The sequence below is a fragment of the Oryzias melastigma genome, linkage group LG8 (assembly GCF_002922805.2).
Source record: "Oryzias melastigma strain HK-1 linkage group LG8, ASM292280v2, whole genome shotgun sequence".
In the NCBI taxonomy this organism is placed as follows: domain Eukaryota; kingdom Metazoa; phylum Chordata; class Actinopteri; order Beloniformes; family Adrianichthyidae; genus Oryzias; species Oryzias melastigma.
In genome coordinates this window covers 22937063-22946693 of record NC_050519.1, presented here as the reverse complement: position 1 = coordinate 22946693, position 9631 = coordinate 22937063, and the positions used below count along the sequence as shown (strand labels likewise).

The window sequence follows — 9631 nt, the reverse complement described above, 5'->3', positions numbered from 1 at the left end:
TTTGATGCTTCTAAACCATCAACAATGACTTCCTGATTTCGCAATGCAGAATGTCATGTTTAAATTTAATTGCAAGCTCTCGAGTCCACAAATCCACTCGGCTATTAGCTAGGGTTTCTGCTGCTCAGAGAAACGCTTCGCTTTCAGAGAGCAGCCAATCGGTCCTGTTCACGCTAAAAAGTCTCGTCAGGAGCGCCACACCCTCTATGCATGATGTAGAATCCAGAGCTGTAATGACACGACCGGAATGGATTGTTTACAAGCACCATGATCGGATCAGCAATCAGTATAACCGCCGATCTCATTTTGAAGGAAATTTGGATCCAAATGATTCTGATCTGGCCAGAATATTCTGAATGGCATGTTTACGGATTGTTGCTCTGATCAGACGTTTATTCCGATTACTTGTGTCCATGTGGATACAGCTGTTGGTGCATATTGTTTAATGCAGTTCCTGTTGGGTGTTAGAACTGAAGCCCTGTGAATCTGCAGCTTCCTGACGCGGTGCTGCAGACGTGGCTGGTGCAGCAGGAGCCTCTGCAGAGACCGGCTCAGGGGCAGCGGGAGTGGAGCGGCCTGCCTGTGGAGCCTCGAGCGGCTGACCGGGAGGAAGAGGACGATGAGGAGCTACTGCAGGTTGCTTTGTGTGCTTTGAGATGACTGGGGTTTGACACAAATGTCTGCTGTGTGATGATCAACAGGGGAGAGGAGGAGCTGGAACTCCTCCCACTTTTCCACAGGGATCTGAGGATTTCCCTGCATTTACTGAAGAGCCTCACTGAGTTTGAGTTCTCACAAACAGAGAAGCTCCTTTAGAACACCTATCTATCCATTGTCTAAGTTTTACTTTTTGTACAACAGAAATAGAAATCTCTCAGTAATATTTAAGGGAGGAGGTGGATTTCTACACCAATCAGGTCTGCCGTCTTTCATCACTTCCTCATACCTGAAAATCATCATTTTCATAGACAACAAAATGTGAAGATGTTCTGAAAGTGAAAAACTGACTGAAATTCCTTGTGAAGAATGTTAAACTGTCTCCTGATCAGATCCCATCTTCCTCAGTGTGGAGAGTTCTCGGGTTTGGATGTTTGGGACATGTTGAGGCTCAGAATTGTGTTACTGTTTGGTGTGTGAGTGTGTCACAACCAGAGACGCCTGTTGCTTCATCCGTTTGTCAAAACCGCTTCACGTATTAAATGTCACGCATGCCGCAGCACCGTGTGACCGGCGGAGCTGTTTTGAAACTGGATCACCGCGCTCTGGTGCTCTGACACACTTTACTCCTCGGAGTGTTGCAACCTGTGTGTTTACTGCGACTGCAGGTAAACACAAACACTTTCACTGAGAAGCTGAAAACGGCATTTCCAGAAAACCTCACTTGTGACACGTTGAAATGACTTTCCTGACCTGAGGAAGTTTAACTCAAGCAATGATTTGATGCAGAAGCTGCAGAGCTAAACCAAAGCAGTGAAATTATCTGAAGAAGGTCCAGAACCGTTGAGTCAACAAAAAATAAAAATGCCACAAACTGATAAAGGTGCTTTGATAAATGTTCATCAATCAACCCAATTAAAGCATCAGCGGTTTATAACAGCTTCAATGAAACACCACGAATGATCAATTGGGAATAATAATTATTGTCATTTTTTTAACTGAAAGAGTTAATGACTGAAAAAAAACGAAAGTACGGAGACAAACTAGACTCACTGGATTTGTGTGTGTGTGTAATAACAATACATTTTATGGATATCTGTGTGTACTTGCAGTTGTGTATTCACATGTATACTCAAATATCAAAACCTTACAAATAAAAAATACAAATTGCACACGCACAACTTAAAAATTACAGCAACGTAAAACTAACTACCAATTCTAAACATCTCCTACGTGTACAAATCTTTACGTAGTACGCAATGATCTGTAAAAAACAATTCAAATTCATCAACATGTTCATCGATGCAGAAAAATAAAAAAATGATTCGACAACTTTCCATGCAGGCGCGTCTGTGTGTTTAAGTGTGTGTGTGCTTACACGTCGGCGCGCAATTAAGCAGACACTTTTGATGAAATGTCAATGCAAACGTGCGCACACCAGAATTCATGGCCTCCGCGCACGGAGCGGCGCGTTGCCATGCACGTTTTTGAGTCAGATCGGACACGCACTGAGCACACGCTGAAGGTTCAACCCGGTTCAAGGTGCTTACACACCAACCACTTATGGTGCGTTCAAGAACGCACTCTACACGCTGGATCCCCACGACTCTGTTCCTTTAATGTCTGTCTGGGTGTCACATTAATCCGACCGGACACAAACCAATGAGTCATTTGTCTTTTCATGATCATGTTTGGTACTTCTGTGCATTGAAGAAGATGTTATCCACGCACCCCTCCTAAATCCACTTCTAAATCCAGGTCCCTGATTGGTCATTGTGTGTAAAAATGTTGAACCGGGTTGAACAGTCAGCGCTCGCTCAGCAGCTGTGGAAGATTGCACCGACTGGGCACGAAGTGGTCCGTCACAGGGAGCACAACATGAAGCGAGGATGAAAGAATCTGAGATCATTTCAGTATCATGTATAATTGTTTATTTGTGTTGAATCCTTTCTGTTAGTAGGAAAACGGACAGTTTGATGTGAGGGACAAAAAGAAAACATACTTGGCCTTAAAATACTATTGTGTTGGGAAAAAAAATCTGACAACATGAAAAATCGTAACTTTAAAATTGTGAATCGAATCGTAGCTTGACTGAATCGATACATCCCTACTACACACACAGAACCACATTTGCACACAACTTCACGTCTTCACACCATCTCCCTGTCAAGCATGGAGGTGGAAGCATTATGGGTTTTCTATACAGGACTGCTTCACCGTGTGGGTGGGAGGAGTCAAATCCTGAGTGAGAACCTCCTTCCCTTCACAAGGAGGCTCCAACGAGTCATGGATGGATCTTCCAACAGGATCACGACCTAAAACATAGAACCAATACAACCAAGGAATGGCTGAAGAAGCAGATGAAGGTCATGGAGGGGTCAGACAGTGTCTGGACCTCAGTCCTCTAGAAAACCTCTGCAGAGGGCACAGAGTTGCTAAGCAAAAGCCACCAAATCTAAATGATTAGAAATCGTTTGAGCAGAATTCTTCCTGATCTGTGCAGAAACCTGATCATCAGGAAACCTCTGACCTCTGTGCTGAGAAGAAGGGTTTTGACAGTCTTTCTGATAAAAGGGTTCAAATGTTTATCCTTATTTTGTTCACTGTGGGTCTAAAAGGGTTCAGATTCACAGCAGTGAAGATCTTCAAAACTCCACACCAACACGAGTTTGAAACAAAACGCTGTTCTGCTCAGACCAAATGCATCTAAGTGTTGTTGGTCTTTTTGGTCCACGAGTTAGAAGGTTGTTGAAACTGTATGTTCTCATGACTGTTCTGAATATCTCTATTCCTCCTGATCCTCAGGATGGACGTGTGGAGTCAGGAGGACTCAGAAGATCAGAGCTCCCCCCCACCGCTGAGGACCTGGAGCTTCTCTGGCAGGATGTGTCGTTCCTCCTGGAGGAGGAGGTGAGTGGCTGGAGGACGGACAGAACCAGGGATCCCAGCAGAACTTTTAACACCTTTAATGATGAGTTCATCTCTTCTGTGCAGGGCGCAGATTTAGGAAGAACATCACTGAACTCTACTGTGAACTCAACCCAGCACGGATCATCTCATGGTGGTGAGCACCGCCGACCTTCATGACCTCACACAGAAACACCAGTAAGATGAGGACCAGGCAGGAGCAGAGCTCTGCCAAAAATACCTCAAATGTGTGGAAAAAGGTCCAGAAACAGCTGATCCCCCCCCCCCCAAAAAACATCAGAATGAAACTGTAAACTGAGGACTGAAAGTGAAAATTCAGAAAAGCAAAAAAAAAAAAACAAAACAAAAAACTTGAAAATTCAAATCAGCAGCTGTTACTAATGGATACAATATTTTTTACATTGGTAATTTTTGCATTTTAGCTCTTTTTAATCAAGTTTTCAATTTTTTTTTTTAGATTTTCAAGATTTATTTCAAGCTTTTATTTCTCTTCTTCAAATAAAAAAAATCCCCTTTTTCCATAATTTCAAGATTTATTTCAAGTTTTCATTTTTTCTTCAAATTTTCAAAAAATCTTTTTTTCAAATTCTTAAGATTTATTTCAAGTTTTCAATTTTTTCCCCAAATTTTTAAAACCTTTTTTTTCCCCCAAGTTTTCTTTTTTATTTTACAAGATTTGTTTCAAATTTTCAAGATTTTGTTTTACAAGTTTTCAGTTTGTTTTTTTCACATTTTCAAAACATTTTTTTTCACATTTTCATTTTTTTCAGTTACAATGTCTTTTTTCCTGTTTCCAACCTGCTTTTTTGTTCAGTTTAAGCTAATACCGATTTGGCCTCATAGTCTTGACCTGGAAGAAGCAGGCTTATGATTGGATGTCTTTTTGTTTGCATCGCATAAACATAAAAAGACTAAAAAAATGTATAAAAACAGCACAGAGAAACTGCAGTTTGCCAGAAAAAGATTATTTACATCTTGGTTGATTCTGTTCCCTTGAACCAACATAATCTTGTTCATATCTGTGGTTTTCAAGCGATACTGCACTTGTTCAATCAGTTTTTGATATTTTTTACATCCCTAACTGATACTGCTGTTATTCCCACTGCCCGACTGATTTTTTGATACGTATCTAACATCTTTTACATCCCAACCACCAACATATTATGTACCTTTTGTAAAGTAACAGTAACTCCTCTATTTTGCCCCTTTTTGCAATCTTTTTGGCAAATCTTCTGTGATTTCCTTAGTTACAAGTTTGTTTTCTTCATTTCTTTACTTTGATAGATGTAAACTGTTTGGCTTCCACCAGCGCAAGAATTTGGTGTTTCAGTTTTTAATCAATTTAACTATTTTACTTGCAAGATTTTATATCCACAAATGCAAATTTTCTAACAAAATTCCAAAGTTTTCTTTTTTTCTGGTGGAGACGGATGGACTTATTTCAATTATAGCCATTATCACATTTACAACAAATTTAAAAGTGCTCACTGGTCAGTGTTTCATTCAAACCACTTCTAAATGAATAAATTTTTATGAAAGAATTTAAGAATAAAGAAAAATAAATGAAAGAATAAGATAAAATATGTATAACAATTAAATATGTAGGCCAAACTATATATTGAATCAATCCTTTTTTCAAAAAAACGAAAGGCTTTGAAATGTCTTAAAATTTGTTTTCAATATAAAATCATTTAAAATGTCAACTCTGCATTCTTTTGATCCGACTTTTATTCACTCTCTATGTGTTGTTTTTGTTTGTTTCTATTCCTGGCATTTTATGTTATTTTATTCTAGATGTACAATGTATATTAATGGCTATTTTGCACACTTTCTTGTACTGAAACTGTCATTTACCATAAAGTTTATTAAAAAAACAAAATTTCTCTTTTCTGCCTCCAGAGGTTGTTTTCAGGAACTGCAACTTGTGGCATTTCCTTGATGGCTTTGAAACTGGAGGCAGATTGGGGTTTGGTTGAAGGACTTCCCTCATGTTTTAATCCCAGAAGCTTCCTCTCTCTTCTTCTCCGGTTCTTTAGGGTCTCAGGTCCGGCCAGAACCGGTCCTGCTTCCCCTGACCCCCAGCGCTCAGTTGGACGATCACGGTTCAGAAGCGACCGCAGACTTCCGTCTGGATTCTCTGCCTCTCCGTTTAAACTCCTCAGACCTGTTCACAGAAGATTTCCTGGAGGGTCTAAATGATATCTCGACTAGCTTAAACTTCAGTCTACTACCAGAACATCATCTTCGTGAGGAAGAGCCTGAAGCCTCTGGCGCTGGCCCGACACCTCCCAGCTTCACCCCAGCTTCAGATGGGAGGATGTCCAGAGAACTTCTGGCTCCGTCTTCCCGCAGCGTTCTGCCAGATCAGGAGGAGGACGACGATCTGCCGAGCCTGCTGACGGAACTCCTGGGAGATGCGACCATCCTAGATGACATGAACTTGTTGGACTTAGATCTGGAGGACGGATTTTGCTCCAAGCCGGCAGCCAAGCTGGAGGAAGGTTTTTCTCGAGAAGTAACTGAGATGGATGTTCACGTGGGAGACGATGACGACCAAACCGGAATCCCAGAAGGTAATGAAACAAAAGAGAGTGCAGAGTTAGAAGCTTCTCCCTCAGAGGCTAAGCTCTGGACTTCAGAGAGCTGTCATGACCTCCACTTGTTTCCTCCTAGATGCTGAGGAGATGGACTCAGATTCTGGTCTGTCCTTGGACTGTAGCCACAGTCCAGCTTCTTCAGGCGCTTTCAGTGGCTCCTCCTCCTCATCAAGCACCCTGATGTCCTGCACATCTTCTGAGAGGACTTTGTTCTCCGAGGATGAGGAGGGAAGCTTGGACTCAGAAGCAGAGGAAGAGGAGGGAGCTGTTGGAGGCTCAGCTGGGATCAGTGAGCTTCTCCCGATCATCAGTGAGGATCACAAACGGTTTCATGGCTTCTCCTCCCGGCTGGAGCACGTTGGCCATGATCACACATATAACCAGACGCATCTCAGAAAGACTTTCTCTGCTCCGAGAAGCGACAACGCCAGGCGTCACGGCCGCTCCTCTTCTCCGCTGTGGAGCCATGGCGAGCGGCGAGCGCACTCCCTGAAGGTCCCGTTCTCCACCGAGCTCATTGTTAACCTGCCAGTCGACCAGTTTAACGAGATGCTGAGTGATTACCAACTTAGCGAGGAGCAGCTGACCCTCGTCAAGGACATCCGGCGGCGTGGAAAGAATAAGATCGCTGCTCAGAACTGCAGGAAAAGAAAGCACGACGTTCTGCTGGGACTGGAGGAAGACATTTTGGCTTTGAGGGGCCGTCGTTCAGCTCTGCTCAGAGAGAACCGTGAAGCTCTTTGGAATTTGCAGCAGATGAAGCACAGACTGGGACTTCTGTATCAGGAAGTCCTCTCAGAGCTGGGGGAGGAGCAGGGCGAGTTCACGCTGCTGTTCGGACCTGAGGGGACGCCCACAGAGGAGAAAACCAGCCAGAAACGGAAGCGCAAGAAGAAATGAGGAGCTGTGGAGGGTGTGCAAAGGACACGAGGTGCAAGAAGCTGCAACGCTAAACCGCTGGGTCTGAGGGTCAGACAGAGAACACGACGTGGCGCTGGCTTCTGGCGGGACAGTACTGCCAGTGGACACAACTGCAGCAGCAGGAGGCAGACGAGGTGCTCAGAGGACGGCAGAACTTTGGTCTGGTCTGGTTTTACCAGAATTGTTTGGTGTGTTTAGAGCAGAAAAAAATGCAAACATTTCTCTGAAATGTTTCAAATTTTCATTCGTTTTGTTTACATTGTATCACTCCTGCTAGAGATGTTTTTAAACAAGGAGAAAGCCTTGGCCTCCCGTTCCGCTGATGAACAAACTGGTGCTGTTCTGAACTTGTTTTCAGGGATACTTATCAAAGTGGGTGTTAGGTGTAAATCAGGAGTGTCAAACTCAATCGCACAGGGGGCCAAAATCCAAAACACACTTCAGGTCGCAGGCCGAACAGGATAAACATTTATTGAACACTCTAAAACTACATTTTTAAAACTTTAAAACAGTAACTTTTTAAGATAATCCAAAACTAGATATATAACATTACCTGTGATAGTGCTAGTGTGAATGCTGTAAGCTGAATTTGGCCACTGAAGATGCTAGTGCTGACAGCTGAAAACACGGAAGCTGATGGCTAGCTAAAATATTAGCTAAATGTCAAATTAGCCTAAAGAAACTTTAAAAAACAAAGATTGGTTAGCCAAAACAGCTAGCATGTAGCTGAAAAAATAGCTAAACAACAAAAAAAGAACCCCCCCAAAAAGCCTAAATTAACCAAAACAGCGTTTTTTTTGCCCAACTTGGATCCACAGACTTCACGGCACTTTTTGTTTCTGCTGGCCACAACCTAGACCAGGGATAGGTAACTCCAGGCCTCGAGGGCTGCTATGTCTGTATGATATATCCAGATATTAGATATCCAAGTCCTACTCATGACTGATTACCTGGTTAAGGTGTGTCCAACCAATTAGAACATGCCAGAACTCGAGGCCTGGAGTTGCCTATCCCTGACCCAAATTAATGAGAAGATCAGAAATGTTACTATCCCCTCTCTCTTTTTTGTAAAGCATACATGACATACTCCAACAGCGTCAAACACTTACTTCAGGTTCAGCAGATGGTGGTTTTGTAGGTTGGGTGGATGGGGCACCAGCATTCTCCTCTTGAATTCTCCTCACAATGACTGCAGAGGCTGGTGTTCATGGAACATCTTGTCTTTTGAGGATTTGAGGTCTAACTAGGACCTTTCCCAGTTCAAGAAAGATGAGTCTTCTCTGGAACTTCCCCCTGTTCCACTCTGTGTTCAGTGCCATCAACATGACAAAGGTGTTGTACACCGAAATGGCCATCATGTCAAAGAATATCACCAGCAGCCAGAATAGGGTCCTCCTTTTACAGCTGTAGGCAGTCACCAGTCTGTCCGTGTCGTCCACCTCTCCTGTTGTGGCATTGTAATCATGATGATCTCTGGCTTTTGATGCTCCTGGTCACAGATTCTCCCATCCTTGTGTATCGTACCTGTGCTGCTGATGGGCTGGTCGTCTTCGTTTTGGTTCTAATTGGTGCTCAACCTCATCTTGGTCCTCAAAGGCTCTGAATTTTCAACAATATCTTAAAATTCTGAAACCTCGAGATCTTTAGGAGCTTCTCCCTTTTCCCCAATCAACTGCAGGGCCCTCTCAGCAGATCACCTTTTAGCCATCTTGATCACTTGTAAAAAGCTACCACACTGGCAAAGGCCTTACTTATAGTGTGCAGGTGGGATAGGGTATGAGAAAAATAAAAGTTTGGTTCCCGCAGAACAAAGGGTAAAATGTGAGGTAAAGTAATAGCAGATGGTGTTGGATGCAACAATGTTGCAGCTTTGTGCGTGAACAGACAAAGACAGAGTGAAGGTACGCAGGACCTATACTGTCCACACTTTATTATCCCTGGGTCCAGTGGACCCGAACACCCTGTGTGTAATATAAATGCGTAGGGGGGTGTACAGTATGTGGTCAATGAAAATGTGTTTTGGTTTATGTTCTTCACAGAAAATGAGCCAAAGAATTTCAGGTTGTAAAAATAATTTTCATTTTTCTATTGATGTAAACTGAAAACGTGTCCCACAGACCTGAACACCATACAAGGGTTAAAGTTCTGTTCGTCCAATCACATTTTTATTTTTTACGTTTTTTACTCAGGAATGAGATCAGCAGTGTTTAAAGGGTAACCAAACCCTAAATCAACTTTCTTTGTCTGTTGACCTCTGTAAATGGGACTTTAAAAGTGCTGTCTGTTGGTCATTAATAAATTGTCGACAAATTAAAATAAACTTGTTTAATTATTGAAATTGTACTCAAAATGTCTGTGTGCCGCCCCCTACAGGTTGAATCAAGATATTACAGTTAAATTTTGTGATTGGTCAACACACACACACACAAAAAGGTTTTTTAATAAAAATAACGCTCCTGAAGTGTTTCAATTATGATTAAATTTTTAACCAAAATCCCACAACCTAAATGTCTTAAAAAGACATTTTT

At 42.4% G+C, this 9631-nt stretch overlaps 1 protein-coding gene across 2 annotated transcripts in view; it reads left to right on the top strand.

The window, feature by feature from the left end:
• nfe2l1a (nuclear factor, erythroid 2-like 1a) overlaps nt 1–7609 on the top strand; it is a 12093-nt gene extending 4484 nt beyond the window's left edge. Inside the window, exons 3-7 of one of the 2 annotated variants that reach the window (XM_024271423.2) lie at nt 493–636; nt 3463–3567; nt 3652–3721; nt 5622–6158; nt 6259–7609. In XM_024271423.2, coding sequence (XP_024127191.1) covers nt 493–636; nt 3463–3567; nt 3652–3721; nt 5622–6158; nt 6259–7082 — 1680 coding nt within the window. In that variant the 3' untranslated portion in view covers nt 7083–7609. Of the gene's footprint in view, nt 1–492; nt 637–3462; nt 3722–5621; nt 6159–6258 lie in introns of both variants that reach the window. The other variant, XM_036213378.1, reaches the window with a different exon arrangement.
• Nucleotides 7610–9631: the final 2022 nt, after the last annotated feature.